The sequence below is a fragment of the Palaemon carinicauda genome, chromosome 2, assembly GCF_036898095.1.
Source record: "Palaemon carinicauda isolate YSFRI2023 chromosome 2, ASM3689809v2, whole genome shotgun sequence".
Classification (NCBI taxonomy): Eukaryota; Metazoa; Arthropoda; class Malacostraca; order Decapoda; family Palaemonidae; genus Palaemon; species Palaemon carinicauda.
Genome location: NC_090726.1, coordinates 131074556 through 131092509, shown reverse-complemented (window position 1 = coordinate 131092509; position 17954 = coordinate 131074556). Strand labels below are relative to the sequence as shown.

At 35.2% G+C, this 17954-nt stretch overlaps 1 protein-coding gene across 11 annotated transcripts in view; it reads right to left on the bottom strand.

The window, feature by feature from the left end:
- The window catches only part of LOC137627039 (sodium-independent sulfate anion transporter-like), a 477203-nt gene that overhangs the window by 56211 nt on the left and 403038 nt on the right, over positions 1 to 17954 (bottom strand). For all 11 annotated transcript variants that reach the window (XM_068358087.1, XM_068358069.1, XM_068358033.1 and 8 more), the window contains 3 exons: positions 15707 to 15953; positions 15319 to 15492; positions 12089 to 12236 (listed from right to left, as the gene is read on the bottom strand). In XM_068358087.1, the coding sequence (XP_068214188.1) occupies positions 12089 to 12236; positions 15319 to 15492; positions 15707 to 15953 (569 nt within the window). The remainder of the gene's footprint in view (positions 1 to 12088; positions 12237 to 15318; positions 15493 to 15706; positions 15954 to 17954) is intronic.

Here is a 17954-nt window from a genome sequence, read left to right as displayed (position 1 = left end):
ATTCCACCACAGAGGAGGATATAGATAGTAAAAACACAAGAGGATCTCTCAACGACAAACTAACGACCCCGAGAAACCAAGAAAGAATCCTAGGTTTACTCCAGTTTCCCTGAGTAACAGACACATTACTGAGAGTCAATCTGGAAGACATCAATCGAGTTTGGCGTTCCAAAGAAAACGAGAAATATCGAGACAAAATTTCTCGGATTCCACCTACACCATGGAAAAAACTTCAACAATGGACGAAGGTCAAAAACCTTGCAAACTCAGTACCTTTACGATTCCCAGCGACAACATTGGTAGTCCATTTAGATGACTCCCTAAGCGTTTAGGGAGACTATTCCCAATACGAATAGGTCCAGGGGTTGTGGACAGTGACACTCCGACAACTACACATCAATATCTTAGAAGTCATGGAAGTGTTCTTGACTCTAATAAGTCTTTCCCCGTCACAGAAACAATATATCAGTCTAATACTAGACAGCCAAGTAATAGTCCACTGCATAAACAGGGGAGGTTCCAAATCAAGTCACGTAAATTAAGTGATGGTAGCTATCTTTTCACTGGCAACAGGGAACCTTTGCCACCTGTCAGCTGTTCACCTGGCGGGAGTAAGAAATGTGGTTGAGGATGATCTAACAAGGACACCTCCATGGGAGTCGGAATGGTCCTTGGCCAAAAAAGTCATATAATTGGACCTGCCAACAGGTTCCGGGTCACCAAATAGACCTATTTGCCAGGGAATCCAACCACAAGCCACAATGTCATGTGGCCCCCAACCTGGACCCTCTGGCCTATGTCACAAACGACATGTCCATAGATTGGAACAACTGATGGGGGATTTACCTGATTCCACCTTTAACCATGCTATTGAAAGTCCTGGACATGCTCAGGACTTTCAAAGGTCGGATTGCCATTGTAGCTCTCAATTGGCCCAATGCAACTGGATTCCTATCTTGGTGGAACTAGGACTCCGGCCTCGGAGGATTCCTGAACCAAGTTAACATGGATGGTACTATCTCACAGTGTGTCTGCTTCCTCACGGATTCAGTGCCTTCACTTTATGGACTATCTGAGATTTGCAGCACAAAGAGATGCTGAGATTGACCCTTTTAACACATTGTCCCTAGTGTCAGGTATATGAGATTCTACCCTTCGGCAATATGATTCTGATGTAAGGAAGTTAGCCAATTTCTGGAAGACTCAGAGGTTCGAACACTGACTACGAATCTGGCAGTTACCTTTTTCAGAACTTTCTTGGAAGGAGGTCTAGCCAATAATACTATTACTATGATTAAATCTGCTTTAAAGAAAATATGTCAGATCGGGTTCAATTTTAATCTTACAGATTCGTATTTTTCGTCTGTTCAGTGAGCCTGTACTAGACTAAAACCAATAGCTCGCCCTCACGCAGTTGCATGGGTTTTAGATGATGTCCTTGATCTAGATTCTGACTCTGATATTGACTCATGCTCTTATATAGCGCTTCTTAGGAAGACGTTATTTTTTACATGTTTAGCCTCAGGAGCCAGAAAATCTGAACTCTCAGCATTATCTAGAGAACCAAATCATACTGATTTTCTTTCTACTGGTGGAATTTTATTCTCTCTAGAGAGAAAGTTCTTAGAAAAGAATGAGGGTCCACAGAATAGATGGTCCCCGTGGAAGATTGTCCCACTTCAACAGGATCTATCTCTTTGCCCAGTTATCACTCTGGAAAACTATTCAAATAGACCTTCAGGACCTTTGTTTATTAGAAAGGATGGAGGAACCATTTCCCTGGAAGGAATCAGACAATAGATTCTGTATTTTATTAAAAGAACCAAGCCGGAATCTGTACCACATGCTCAAGATATCTGGGCTGTAGCAACACCAGTCAATTATTTTCGTCACATGAATTTTGAAGGATTAAAAAGATATAGTGGTTCCTCCAGATTTAACACAACCATTACAGCAGGGTCCTATCTTCATATATATTTTCCCTCTTAGTGCCTTGTCTCCTAATAAGGAGCAGGGCGGCACCTGCCTTCCCTTTCCCCCCTACCTTAACATTGACCTTTATTTGGGTTGTAATTAAGAGATTGGTATATTAAAGATTTTAGTAAAACACTCTTAATTGAATTACTCTATTTTTAATTCAGTTCCTTAACTTTTTGTGTATTTCCAAGCTTATGAGACCAATTCCCTGTTACTATTTCATGGAGCAACACAGGTTGAGCCCAGAAAAGGGATTTTGACGAAGGAAAAATCTATTTCTGGGCGAGGAACCTGTGTCGCCCAGTGAACCCTCCCTCCTTTTTCCTCACCCTAGGCTGGCCCAAGCTTGGGGTGCTAGTAGGAATGATGGGAGAAGGATGGGTAGTGGTGGTGGTGGTGGTGGTGGTGGTGGTGGTGGTGGTGGTGGTGGTGGTGGTGGTGGTGGTGGTGGTGGTGGTGGGGGGGGGGCAGTAGCTGTAGTGAACGACACCTCGTAGTAACAGGGGATTTTGAGGAGGGAGAAGTCTAATTGGGAAGGGACCTCTGGTAGTGGTATCACTCGCCCCAGTTTTAATACCGATACCCATTAGGGGTGAGCGAGCTGGGTATATTCCTGGCATTCCATGCAACTTTTTTCTCTGGTATATTTAGCAATAAAAACCTTTGAAATGGTGCTTTAAGGAGCATTTCACTGGGCGACACAGGTTCCTCGCCCAGAAATAGATTTTCCTTCGTCAAAATCCCTTTTTAAGTACTGAACTTAACTTAATCTTCGCACTTAGCAAAGTAAGTTAAGTTAGAAAAGGATTTTTGCAAATGACTCTCCTCCTAGCAATAACTGCAGTATCAAACCAATCTGGCTAATTAACAGTAAGCACTTAACATTAAAATAGTCACCAAACATTTTAAAAATGTTGTATTATAAAGAAAACCTTGAAAAGCACACAGGAATATTCCTAACAACTACTGATAACAGTGAATCTCAAGATGAATAAACTTGTATATAAATAATGTTATTCAGCATGCTAGGAATCCGTAATACCAACAACTGAAAAACTTTTTAAAATATAATTGAAAACATGACTGGAAAGAAGCTAGACACCAACGATGAAGTAGCTGCTTTGGATAGATCTGCGTGTTGCACTAACAAAAGTTAGGAAGGTAATATTCAGGTACAAGAGGTCCAAATGGCATATATGTTATCTGTCAGACAGAATACTGTTGTGGAGTCCTAGTACTGTACATTCAAAAGCCCACAAATGAAATCATATACTGTATATGATTCATAGAGTTGTGATGAAATAAATGTTGGAGGGTACAGTACATTATACTAGTACTGTAAACTGTAGTAATATGATAGAAACCGAATTCTGTTAAAAATGATGTTTGTAATAACTACAAGCCTTCTATGTACGATGCAAAGGCTGAAAGAGATTCAGTTCAAATTTTCTTTTAAATCAAAAGTTACATACTGTACATACTCTTTTCGTCCATCAATACGGCAAAAAATAAGCTTCGGCCACATACCATTTACAGAAAAGAAGGAATGTTGTCCATAAATTACCAACATTTCTAAGTTTGAATTTATAAGCTGGGAAAGACTCCAGTAAACAAATCATTAAAATGATTGATAAATTTACTGATCTATTGAAAGCCCACTACATTTTTGTAAATCATGCCAAATAAGGGCTTTATCATTTAGTGGATTCAAGTTTGTTTAAAATAGAAAATAGGCTATTGATCAAAGAAGCTACTTGTACTAAAGAGGTAATATCTTAATCATCAATCTGTTAATAATTTAAAAAAAATTTATTTTGCATTCAACATATAAGAAATAAAGTTGTGAAGAAATTAATTACTGCTTACCCTATAAAAATTTGGTAATTCTAATCCCTATGGTAGCAAAGGGGGTACTGCCATCAGTGTAGCCTACCATTGTGATACTCAGACTGTACACTGTACTAAAGGTTCTTTATAGTGATCCTTTGGACCTAGATCTATTGCATTCTCCCTTTTACCTGTCACCCATTCACTTTCGTTTCTTCATACATGATTATCCAACTTCTTCGACCTTACCTTGTTCCAATTTTCAATGCCCATTTAAGAGTAAACTCTACATATACCCCTAACAAAGTCTAGAGATGAGTTTATTAGTAGTTTTTTAATTACTTTTGGACAAAGAAATTTAACTTCAAGCCTTAGTTTCTCTCCCCTTAAATAAGAGCAACATTTTGTAACTGTCAAATGCTTGCTTAATCTAACAAAATTAAAGTACCATAGCTTGGTTATAAGTGCATTTCTATAACTATGTACTGTACTGTAATAATATAAATACGATACCCAGCAACTTGCAAATCTGCTGGTTGGTATATAATTACTGTTATGTAATTCTAACATCAAGTACATATTATCACATTACAGTGTAGTATGGCAGTACATTATTCCCAAATTTAAAATTCTGCAGAATACACAAATATAAGTAAGATTTCCTAATAATTTACTAAAGTTTATAGTTTTCTTTAATTGTAAGTTAATTTTTCATTTACCAAAAACTCACTTGATATAGTATCAAAATCCACTTGTACTGAAGTAGAGATAATGACAATTTTGGCACGTCCAAGACTAAATTTTTTCTAGCAGACAGAGAGTGAATCTTCATGTTATACAAAAAAGACATTTTTGAATTACCCTTCAATTTGGAAAATCTAAAAAAAAAAATAAATATATAATTTGTACTTCTGCTTGTGGCTCTTCAATTCCAAAAGTGAAAGACGGATGCATAGTGAAGACAGAAAATGCTTGGCAATACAAACATCAGGAGTATAAAAATAACAAATTTCATCTTTAAAATTCTGTTATTTGTGGTTGACAAACTGAGCAGAAAATGTGCTTCAACAGGATACTGGTTACATCAAACAGCATTAAACTTATACAAAGACTGCTAAATCATCTGCCGACTTAGGTAACATTAAACCATTTATGGTATGTAAAAGAAGCTCAAAAAGGTGGCAAGGATGCGAGAATATACAAACCATTTATGATTTATGGTATATAAAAGAAGTTCGTAAAGGTGAAAATAATGCGAGAATATACTTCGGCTAATGAAGAAGCCAATGTTACATTCCTTGCAAGAGTTGAGAAATTTAATGGGAAAGGGTACCTTCTAGAACCAGTGTGACAAAAATGAATTGTTCTAAATTAATCTTCATTGAAAATCAAGTTAAAAGTATTGCAAAGCAGGCTAAAGGGATCAAGGAAGGGATTGAATAATCATATTAGTGCTACAGAAAGATTCAACCAGGTGGCATATACCAGTCAAACATTCTTAAATACTATACTTTAAAAGAAAAAAAAAAAGAGTGAAAGTTTATGTAGTATATGTTCTGATGACATGCTTAGTAATCTGAAGTATCCCCACTTTGTTTGAATTATGGCCTTGCCATAGTTTTTCATCAAAGCAAAGAAATACTTAGAAATAGAAAATGTTTGATTCAAAGTCCTTTCTGTAGACAAAGCATTGCATTGCATGCATGAAGTCTTTATGGATTGAAGTTTAGAATAACTTCAGAGGCTTCCCCGGAGGAATTAAGAAAACTGTTCAGGTAACAAGAAAAGTCAGCAAATAAGGATTTTCCATAATGATTCATTGAGAAATTGAAGATGTTCAAATAAATGAGGAATTGAAAGAACTTACAAAGTCATAAAAGAAGAAAGAAACAAACAAGAAGTCATAAAACAAATGTAGGCAAAGAAACAAACAAACAATAAATGATGTAAACATTGAAGAAATTCAAGTTTTGGATGATGAAATGTCTTTGGAACATCATAGAAAGCAGTCCTTTATGGAACAACACAAATGTTACCCAAATGTTCATCATCTAAACTGATTGACTGACTGATCCATCAATCATCCTCTAAACACAATTTCATCTTATTAGTATTGTTGCATGTAAATTTCTGATACAAGAAAAACAAGCAAGAATACTAATGCAGTTTCATTAAATTATTGTAAAGAGAAGCACATAACATGGCTTACTGTAACCAAGACACCCGTTCACGTTTTTTTTTATTTCTGGGTCTGACTTCACTTCTCATTTATCAATATGACTAGATTTTAAAGACCAAGTTGATGGTCTATAGGTGAAAGTCTGTAGTCGATAAACATTTGGATACCCTAACTAAAAGCCGATTGAGAAATTTGTTTTACATTAACATACTTAAAAGTTTTTCCAACTCTTAGAAGTGGACTTTCATCATTACAAATCTTTATACTATCTACAATATTGTAATATTTTTTTAATCTGACACATATTTGACAGTAATTCTCCTTACTTTCTGGCATGAAATTATCATCTTTCATATCACTGCACCATCACATTGCATGTTGCACAGTATTTAGGCAATGTTCAAAAACTACATACGTACATTCATCCATCCACCCTATTATGTATTTAAGTCTAGGCTCACCTAACACAACTCTGTTGAATTTTCATAAATGATCTGCTGTCCATTCAAAGATTTCTCAATTTACTAAATTGATTCCTTTCTTGTAATGGTAATCCTTACTCTGCTCTGTAAACCTTATTATTCAAAGAGCCTTGTGTCAACAATAGAGCAGGTTTGTGTTTGATATCAAAATGGGCCAGGCTATAGCCTATTCAGTACATTGTATAGCTTTTCTTCATTACAGATTTACAATATTGCTTGTGGACAAATTGTAGGAAATAGGGGTGGGGTTGTGGACAGTAAAGTACTTAGATATCATGAAAATAACTTTTAGCATTAAAATTATTCAAAATCATAAGAAAACTGAGATTTAAAAACAAAATGTTAGGCTGCTTTAAACCTTAACAATATGAGTGTAAATGCCTGAGAGTAAACCATGATCTTTTGATTGAACAGATCATACTAAAATAAAATGTGCTGTATCATTTTGCCCTATACAACAACAGTGGAAGGAAAAGCAAAACTAAATCAAAACACTTATCATCAACAATAACATAGGGTACAATGGAATTTGCTTTTACATAATTTTACATCGTTTTCATTTCTATGAACCTACCCTAATGTTCACATTTCTTCTTCTCCAGAAGCGCATTTTATCAAGAATGACTCCTGAAATTTATATAAAAAGGTTCCCATTTTCTTTCTTTCAATAGAAACATGCATCTAGTAAAATAATGACACTAGTTGTTAACGGCAAGAAGTAAGGGCCAGGGCCTTTGTTATTTCAGTTTCTCTGTTTCCATCGGTACAACATGACATCACCCCTCTTCCAGATTGCGATGAATTTTATTGTGTTTTAAATTGCCTTCCTCTAGATTTGTCAGTAATTACTGCACAGAGATAGTGCTGTGATTAAAATTTCTATTCTGTGGAGTGCAGTTGCCTTACAGTTCCTCATAAGGAAAGTATGTTTCAAATTTGAATGCTGATAAAACTTACTTTCAGCAGGGGGGAAATCCAGTGAAAGATAAGCTAGTTGTTTATAGTGAGAATGATGATGAAATTTACACACTAGCACCATTCTCTAATACACACTTAACCACTAAGTTTTGATAGTGATGTGCTTCAAAGCTCTTAATTTATTTAGCTTCCTCTGATTAATCTCAGAAGGGTAGTATGTCTTTGCTTATAGGTGGTAATTCTGATCTTACCTGGCCAGTTGCTGACCCTAACCTGACTTCCTTAGTTGGATGTATAGTAATAGTATTCCATTCAGTAAGGTTTCTGAATGTTCACTACATGTTAAAGTTGAGATATTCTCGCAGATCTTCGACTTCTTTAATTACTCTAGATCCTTCTGTGGCTAAACCCTTCCATTTTCACATTCCTATTAGCTATTTTAGACTAGATTGTGAGGCAGAAGACCAAGTTGGTAATTTGGACTTTGATATCACTCCACTCGCTAAAGTAAGGGCTCTTAGGCAATCTCATTTTTCATTTGTGACTGGTGTTTCATATCTTATGATTTTCATGGCTCTTTAATGTTGTTGGTGATATTTTAGCCAAAACTGATCCATTTTATCATGTTTCAGAGGGCACTGCACTTCGTTCAGTTTCTAACTCGGCCACTTGTTCATCACGGGTTAATCTTAGCTGGGTAATGGTAAACACTAATACCTTTTTATGAGTGAGTAATGCTAAGAAGAAAACTTGAAGATATAGTTGGATTATTTCTATTCAGAGAAAGAAATATATACAAGAATAAGAAATTCTATATTATGAAAAAAAATCTAAAATACAACGCAAATACACTAAAGGAGCAGTTGTAAAGGCTTTGGCTCAACCCTGAAAAGTCTGAAACTGTACCTGAGAAAATTTGCAGCAGCTCTTGTACCCTTTATGAATAATATAAACAAATAAGGAGGAGAGCCTTGATTTACCATTCTTTACATGAAGATCTGGATGAACAAAATACTGAGTTCCTCCCATATATATGGAATTACAGTACCTGTATATTCCTTTTAAACCTTAAGTTACTTACTAAAAACTCACTACTAATTTTTTAAAGGTTCATTCATTTATTTTAGATTACCTTATGTAATTAATACTCAAAACACGGGCACTTTCGTTGGCAGCCCTTAAGTGGGATGCTAAAGATAGAATCTTGTGCTGTGTTTTCCTCAAACATTTGGTGACAGCTATTTGAAAGACTGCTATTTGAAAGACCATGTACATTTCTCAATTTTTCCCTTTTTATTGTGGATAGAGTGATTAATCTGTAACCTAAATCACAAAGAATGCTGATCATCCTAGTTTTTAGTCTTTAAGCCTTCAAAACCTCAGAGACATTTTAACTTGTACTAGACTAATCAGTTACTTAAACTTGTTCTAGTACTAATTTAATGTTATCTTTAGAGCATATCATTAATGCTAATAAACAAAAAAAATTTAAATGCATGGTTTGCAAACTAGTATTGCAGTTGGTTGGTAATAATGTAGGAAGTGTTCTTAAAATACTTTCCTTGTCAGTTTCTATAATACGGGTTATTTCTACTGTTATAGAAGGCTTAATTTTAGTGCAAAAGGCTAGGCTACTTGATTATGAATGGAATGACAATGGTAATGCTACTCCAGTCTTTCTGTTTTCAACAGCCTACCAGTTTAGTTTTTAAGGCCTCAGAAGCCAATAAGTTTTCATTCATGGTAAAACTCCACACCTAACCTACCCTGTTTCAAACCCTAGCCTAACTCCTCAACTGCCAGCTAGTAATCATAGCAAACCATTTAGTAAGGATACTGATGGCATACAACACTTCTTAGATTCAAGATCCTCTCATACAGCATCAAATTCTTGATTTACTTTTGACCCTTCTGCTACATAGCCCTAACACTCCTGCATTTCTAGTTGTTCTTTTGGACACCTAGAATTTACGAGACAGACAACCAAGATGGTAGCCTGAATTCAAGTTCCTGTTCGAGGCTAAGTGCATCATTTGCTTGCAAGCCTAGTCACTAGCTCATCTCATTTTCTTTCTATATTAAGGGGTAGTATATGTAAGGATTAGTACTGTACATCACTTACTTAAATGAGTCATTTTATCTCATATACTTCAGTTTCCATACTTAATAATTAGACAATCAAAAAACATTTTAATGGTCTTCAAAATAAACTATTTGATAAAATCCAAATAATTTGCTTAAGGTATGTAGTTCATTTTGAGCAAGCCATATAAAATTGTTATACCAATTTCAAAGTAAGGCTGGTAATTCAAGTTCTTGTTAAGGGCTGTGTGTGTTATTTGCTTGCAAGCTCTGCCACTAGCTCATCTCATGTCTTTATCTAAGGGGTGTGTATATCACTTGGTTAAATGAGTCTCTTCATCTCATATGCTCCAGTTCCCGTATGTAATAAGTAGACAATCGAAAAAGTTTAGTACCTTTAGTCTTTAAAATATAGTAAACTATTTGATAAAATCCAAATAAGTTGCTTAAAGTAAGTATAGTTTGTTTTAGGGAAGTTATATAAAAATGTGTTATCCCAAATTCAGAGTAATACTGAATTTAAGTTTCCAGTTGGTGTTAATGCCTTCTATACCACAAGACAGATCATTGCCAATCTAGCATAGTAAACAGATTATAACTAGTTATAATCAGTTTACTATGCTTGAATCCATCAGTGAGGACATTACATATTATTTTAAACAAATACCTTCATAAATTCTTTTGAGTCTTTTGACATATGAAGTATCAAGATATACATAGGATTAGTTTGTAGGTTTTAACTTCAAATTATAGTGATAGATTTATTTTTTTGCTCAAGTGGGCAGTTCCCTAAATTAGGTTAGCACCAGATAATTGGTTTTAGATATTTATTATCCCTTATAGTATGAAATTAGAATTGGTGGTAAGGTAGACCTGTCATTACCAGACCACGTCCAGAAACAAGGGTGTACAAGGTCACCCTCCCAGTACCAGATAAAGGAGGTGCAGATAACTTGGATAAATTTTAAGAAGTTGGCAGATGTTCAAGATCTAGATTTAATTTTCCATTATATGACCATTTTGAAGACCAGTCGAGTCTGGAAGGGCTTCTAAGATTGTATCAATCTTCGTACATTTTACGATTAAGGAAAAGGTATAAGCCTCAATAGTGGGTCAGTCTCTGATGTACTATCTTAATTTCATTTCTTCTCCTACTTCTGGGCCTGTTGTAGATGTACATGTAATTGATGAAGTAGTTGCTCAGTTGGATACCAGAACTCAGACCAGTCTGTTGCTCCGAATTTATTAACAATCGTTACACTGTTGTTTATAGTAGTTTTTGTATAATCTTGATCCACATTCTCTGTGTCTCGGATCAGGGACAATATTTACTATAGGAAATCTAGTGCGCAGTGCATAGGCCTCACAGTCCTTCTTTGGGAAGTATGTTTAGTTATCATATTAAAGATTTTAATGTAAATGATAAGTGTAACTAAGTAGAAATAAGTCAGTGTGTCTAGAGATTTGGAAAGGGTGGGTTACCCGAATGTAGTCATATTTGCATCGTGACTGAGAAAAGATAAAGGTGCTTTCCTCTCCTGGTCCATACTCCGTAACAAAGAAGGTAGATACTGTACTGTACAGTACCTGGTTACATAATGGAAAATTCTATATTTTTACACAATTCCATCATTTGCCATGATATAGTAGGTAAAACAAGCTCAGACTCCCTTCAGATATCAAAATTATTTTAAAAGACCCATTCTGGTCACAAGGAAAATGGTCCATTGATCTGTGCCCTTTTTGTTCAGAGTGCCAAAGAAGGTTGCTATAAAAACCAATATGATCAGACAGCCAATATTCAAATGTGATTCATTTAAACTCCATGTAACCCCATGCCATCACATCATTAGAACCTTGGGTCTTTGCTCCTCTCTATATTATCTTTTATAGGTTTTAATATTTTAATAATTTCATACTGTTTTTTAGTTCGATAATTTACCTATCTCTTTTCTTCACTGGAATCCCACCTCTATCAGAGTGTGAGAGTCTGCAATATAAACATTAGATTTATTTAAGTTTCCAGTTGGTGTTAATGCCTTTTATACCACAAGACAGATCATTGCCAATCTAGCATAGTAAACAGATTATAACTAGTTATAATCTGTTTACTATGCTTGAATCCGTCAGTGAGGACAATACATATTATTTTAAACAAATACCTTCTTAAATTCTTTTGAGTCTTTTGACATATGAAATAAACTGAATTTTGATATTTTTTTTCTATACTCACCTGGTGTTCTTATGCATGTCCACTCACTTGTGATGTCAAAAGGACAGGGAATAGTTCGACTTTGAAACTGAAATAACTAAGGCCTTGGCACTTCACTTCTTACCATTACCCAATAGAATGACTCCTTACTTTACTAGAGGCAAGTGTCTTTTGAAGGAAAGAAAATGGGATTTTTCTTATACATTTTAGGGATAAATGTCAATAAATAGAGCTTCTGAAGAAGAAGCAATATGAACATCAGACGAGTTTGAAATAAAAATTTTGATTAGAAATTAATGGAAAAAGTTTTACAGTACTGTATTAAGTAAATTTTGAACATGAAATTATTAAAAGTTTTGTATAAAATATACTGTACTGTGTAAATTTATTTTATATGTAATTAAATCTCACCTTTTAGCTCATTATATAGCTGGTCAGTGGAAGTGATCCTTATTTTGTCATACAGGTATGTTAAACTAGTCTCCAAAGAAGGCTCAACGTTTATAAAAATTAAGGTTTGTTGTCTCTTCTCAAATTCAGTGCATAAGCCTTTGACACCCTGTAATGTTCAGAACGTTTCTTTAGTAAACATCATAAGTACTGTACATCTGTATATACAAAAAAGGCAAAATGTAAATAAACATTGTCAATATGATTAAACTACTTGCAGATTTTGAATTCTGTATCTAAATTACACTCAAGACAAAATTACATATAGTGTTTGGTGTCATACTCATTCCCTTAATACATATAGGACTAACTTCATGATACTATGATGTAAAGAAATATTGAATTATACTAGCTATGAACTGAGACTATTGAAATCCATGATAAATCAAAGGTATTTCAACTACACCAATGAACTCAAATTCTCAACACTTTACAAACACAGGGAACCTCTGCTCTGAAAAAAATAAATTGTTACTAATATATTGAAAATTACATAGTAAAAGAGGTCTTGAACTTACTAGCACTTTTCCTTACCATTATACTCATATACCTGTAACAGAATCTCACCAGACTCTTATCTTCTCTTTTTCTAAATGTTAGCCAGATTACACCTGTACTATCATGTTCTGTAGAATTACAGAAATTTGTGTATTTTACTTAGAGTACCATCGTAATTACAAAATGTTGGACTCCACTATTAATAGTCAAACATTAGGAATAAGAGTTTTTCCTCCATCATTAAACTATGATAATGAAAGTGACCTACCAACACGGAAATACTATCACCTTACAAGTATTCCTGATACTCAGTATGCAATTGATGTTTAATACAGTACACAAATAAAGTATACTGGTATACTTGTTAATACTATTTTAAATATGGTTTGTATGATTTAATTTACAAGTGTGGGAACTCTGTTTGATCTTGAGGAACTTTAGAAATTGGGAAACAAAAACAATGTGAAAAAGAGAATTGGATGAGAAGGAAATAAAAAATTCTTACATTTTATTATCAACATACTTAACTCCTGGTCATTCTAGTAGACTATGTTTGCTTTACTAATATCTTTACATCAGTTTATCTGCATGCTATGGTTTTAGGGTAACTGATACCACTAGTCACCCCCTACCCAGGCTCTGGGAAGGATTGCCACCTCACACCAAAAAGTCTAATTGTCTACCTTCCAGCTTTGCCGAAAGATATATCCATATATAAATAACGGAAGGTTTGTTAGTTTGGTGAACAAATAACTTCCATGCTTACACTGTATTTACTATGATAAGTGTAATTCTATATTGTTCTATACTATTTCTTGTTACTATTTAGCAATTTAAGACATTTCTTCTTGTTATTCAAGATTTTAGTCAGGACATTTACGGTGGCATGAGCAAAAGCAGATTGTGATGTTTAATGAATACAGTACGTCCACTTGTGTATCTATCTCAGAAGACAATTATTTCCATTAGTAGGAGTTAAGACACAATTTTCATTTAACAAGGATTAATGACCCACTACATAATTGCAACATTTAGCCATTCATCTCAAACTACAGTTCACTGATAATAATATTAACAGCTTGAATTTCTTTTCTGTTATCACTGAGATTTATTTGGAAAGAATGAATCACAGTAGATGATGTTTCCATTCCTCACTTTCTTTAACTTTGAAGCCAATGAACATCAAAGAAAATATACCACTAATATTATACAATATATAAACTAGTACAGTAATTATTTCAAGGCATAATGGAGTTTATTGAAAAAAAACCCTGAGGGTTTTTACTCTTAAAGTTTGACAAAAAAGTCATTAGCAAAATATGATAATTCTTTTGCTGGACAGAATAGCCTATCCACAAAGAATTGAGACTTGAAGATAAAATCTATTTATTTTACCCAAATAGGGGTAGGTAATATAAATTATCTTATCTGCATCTATTTGGCCATAATGCGCATCCAATTTTTATATTTATCTTTAGGGTTGTGGACTGATTGGTAATGTCTCTGGCTGGTGCTTGCCAGTCGAGGGTTCGAGTCCCGCTAATTGTCGATAGTGCCATTAGTGTCTGCAACCTTACCATCCTTGTGAGCTAAGGATGGGGGGTTTGGGGGAGCCTATAGGTCTATCTGCTGAGTCATCAGCAGCCATTGCCTGGCCCTCCTTGGTCCTAGCTTGCATGGAGGGGGCTTGGGCGCTGATCATATGTATATATGGTCAGTCTCTAGGGCCATGTCCTGGCTTGATAGGGCAATGTCACTGTCCCTTGCCTCTGCCATTCATGAGCGGCCTTTAAGGCTTTAATGCTTCTTTTCTTCTATCTTGCTGTCCAGCTTTTTTCATCTTTTACTTCATAAATGCAGGGTGTTAAACCAGTAGTACCCTGCCAGTAAATGTCCTCCCTGGCCCTAGTGCCCCCCATATAGATGGCCAAATTCCATGACACAAATCAAATAATTATTTTTTTTTTTTTACCTCAATTCATCTTTCCATGGTAAAGGGTAATCATCTATCAGATGTGGCATATCTTCCTTTATACATTACTGGATTAAAATATGACAGAGTGGGCAAAGTGGCAACACCATTAAACCATAAGTTCATCTCACAGCTTTGTAAGTAGACTATAGTTGCAGCAATAGGAAAAATTACAAGCCTAATACTTACACAGGATTGACAAAACGGATTTTGAGCGAAGCGAAAAATCTATTTTTGGGTGAGATGGCCATGTCGTCCTGATGGAAGGTTCCTTCAGTAGCTTCCTTTGGATACTACTGAAGGAACCTTCCATCAGGACGACATGGCCATCTCAGCCAAAAATTAATTTTTCGCTTCGCTCAAAATCCGTTTTTTGATAGATGACGTTTATACTAACAACTAATATTTTCTACATCTCTCTCAACCACTAGGAATTAACCAAAAATATGAAAGATGATCTCTATTTTATTGCCTCCTGGAGGGATACAAACGCTTAAACAATGGATTATATGGTGAATCTGCAACTGCTTTGTCTTCCACAATTGCATGATTTTCTTAATTCTGAATTGGGGCACCCATTTCCATTGTAATTTTTGGAAAAATGGTAATTCTATCTCCAGGGCTGCAAGCTCAAAATATACCATTCAATCCTTTCTATCTTCATCTTGTTTTATTCTTTAAAAAAATTCTAAGTAAATATTTGACCAATTAGCAGGTTTACCTTTGCAGCTGTGTAGTCCACTCCGGTAAAATGACTGCAGTCTATAACTACAGGTATTCTGCTCTGAGCCATCCCACAACCAACTTTGGACACCTGAGCTCTTACATGATCCACAGAAGGGAAGAAGAGTCCATCATGTGGCTCTACCAAAATATATGCTACATCTTCTCCATCCTGCAAAAGATAGAAAAAAGTTTTGCAACCATACTTATTTAAGTCAAAAGGTGCACTTTGAACTCTTGAATTCTTAAACTTTTTGAATTCAGGTTTTTCCCCAAAAATTTTAACTTTCATAGCATTTTCTCTCATAATCATTAACTGATTCAAAGTCATCCATTAAATTTTCATAGATTACAAATATGGTAAAATCCTCTAAGAAATGCTTTACCTGTTTCATCACTGTACTGACATCCAGTTTAGTTTTTGCAATCCCGTACAGAAGGACACAGATGTTAATTACAACTCCAACCAAAATTCCATACTCCAACTTCCAAAATAGACAGACCACAAATGTTCCCCATAGAGGAAGCTGATCAAGCTTCCTGATTCTCCAGAGAGGAATAACGATCTCATATTCCACCATGAATATCACAGCACAAATAATAACAGCAGACAGTGTAGCTTTTGGAATGTATCTGAAATTGTATGGAAATTTTATCTTTGAACTAGTAGGCATATGATGTACTCATGTACTATGTTTTGAACTTTCTATTACTATCAGAGTATTTTTTATAAAGGAAAAGAAATATATATTTTTAATGTCAATTTTTTTTCTTCAAATGTGGCATGTTTGATGTTTATTGTAAACCCATCTTTCATTCTATAAAAGGAATCTGATTGTCATAATTTCTTGAAACACAAGATGAGTAGAAAATGTACAGCTATTCTTCCCATCAAAATGAATATCAAATTAAAAGTCATCCTACCTATTCCATCCCATCTTAAAATTCGCTCAACTTATTTGAACATGAATAATCAATGAAAACACATGACCCAAATCTTGTGTGCAAAAATGCCCATGAATAACCGATGTGACCCAATACCCTGTATGCAGAAAAGGGTTATTTCTATGCTTACCTTATTTTCATATTACTTTTTTCTGGAAGCTCGATTTTACTGAAATTTACCTCAAATAGCTAATGAATTTCCTGCTTTCTTTCCTTTTAATAGACTTATGATTCTATTGAGATAATGAGACAATCTAGCAGTTAATGGCAACCACTGATGACTTGTTCAAGCAACAGATCTTTTGTCTTTTAGTCTCAGTCAAAATCATTCCCTATCCTCTTGACACCGCAAGTCAGTAGGGAGAAAGTAAATATGTTATTTTTATAATAAAATAAATTTTTGAATATACTTACCCGGTGATTATATAAGCTGCAACTCTGTTGCTCGATAGAAAACTCTACGTTAAAAATCCGCCAGCGATCGCTATGCAGGTAGGGGGTGTACTTCAACAGCGCCATCTGTCGTGCAGGTACTCAGTACTCAATGTAAACAAAGAACTCAATTTTCTCCTCGGTCCACTGTGTCTCTATTGGGGAGGAAGGGAGGGTCCTTTAATATATAATCACCGGGTAAGTATATTCAAAAATTTATTTTATTATAAAAATAACATTTTTCAATATTTAACTTAGCCGGTGATTATATAAGCTGATTCACACCCAGGGGGGTGGGTAGAGACCAGCAATAAATGTTTACATTATTATGAGCTAAGGATTTTTTATTTCATTTTAGCAGTTATCAAAATAACAAACTTAAAATAAATAAGTACCTGGTAAGGAAGTCGACTTGAACAATTACTCTGCCTTTTTAAGTACGTCTTCCTTACGGAGCCTCGCGATCCTCTTAGGATGCTGAGCGACCCCTAGGAGCTGAAGTATCAAGGGTTGCAACCCATACAACAGGACCTCATCAAAACCTCTAATCTAGGCGCTTCTCAAGAAATGACTTTGACCACCCGCCAAATCAAGTAGGATGCGAAAGGCTTCTTAGCCTTCCGGACAACCCAAAATAACAATAAAACATTTCAAGAGAAAGATTAAAAAGGTTATGGAATTAGGGAATTGTAGTGGTTGAGCCCTCACCCACTACTGCACTCGTTGCTACGAATGGTCCCAGAGTGTAGCAGTTCTCGTAAAGAGACTGGACATTCTTAAGATAAAAAGACGCGAACACTGACTTGCTTTTCCAATAGGTTGCGTCGATTATACTTCGCAGAGATCTATTTTGTTTAAAGGCCACGGAAGTTGCGACAGCTCTAACTTCGTGTGTCCTTACCTTCAGCAAAGCTTGGTCTTCCTCATTCAGATGGGAATGAGCTTCTCGTATTAACAGTCTGATAAAATAGGATAAAGCATTCTTTGACATAGGCAAAGATGGTTTCTTAACTGAACACCATAAAGCTTCAGACGGGCCTCGTAAAGGTTTAGTTCGTTTTAAATAGAACTTAAGAGCTCTTACAGGGCATAAGACTCTTTCTAGTTCATTTCCAACCATACGATAAGTTTGGAATATCGAACGATTTTGGCCAAGGTCGAGAAGGCAGCTCGTTTTTGGCTAGAAAACCAAGTTGTAGAGAACATGTAGCCGTTTCAGATGAGAATCCGATGTTCTTGCTGAAGGCATGAATCTCA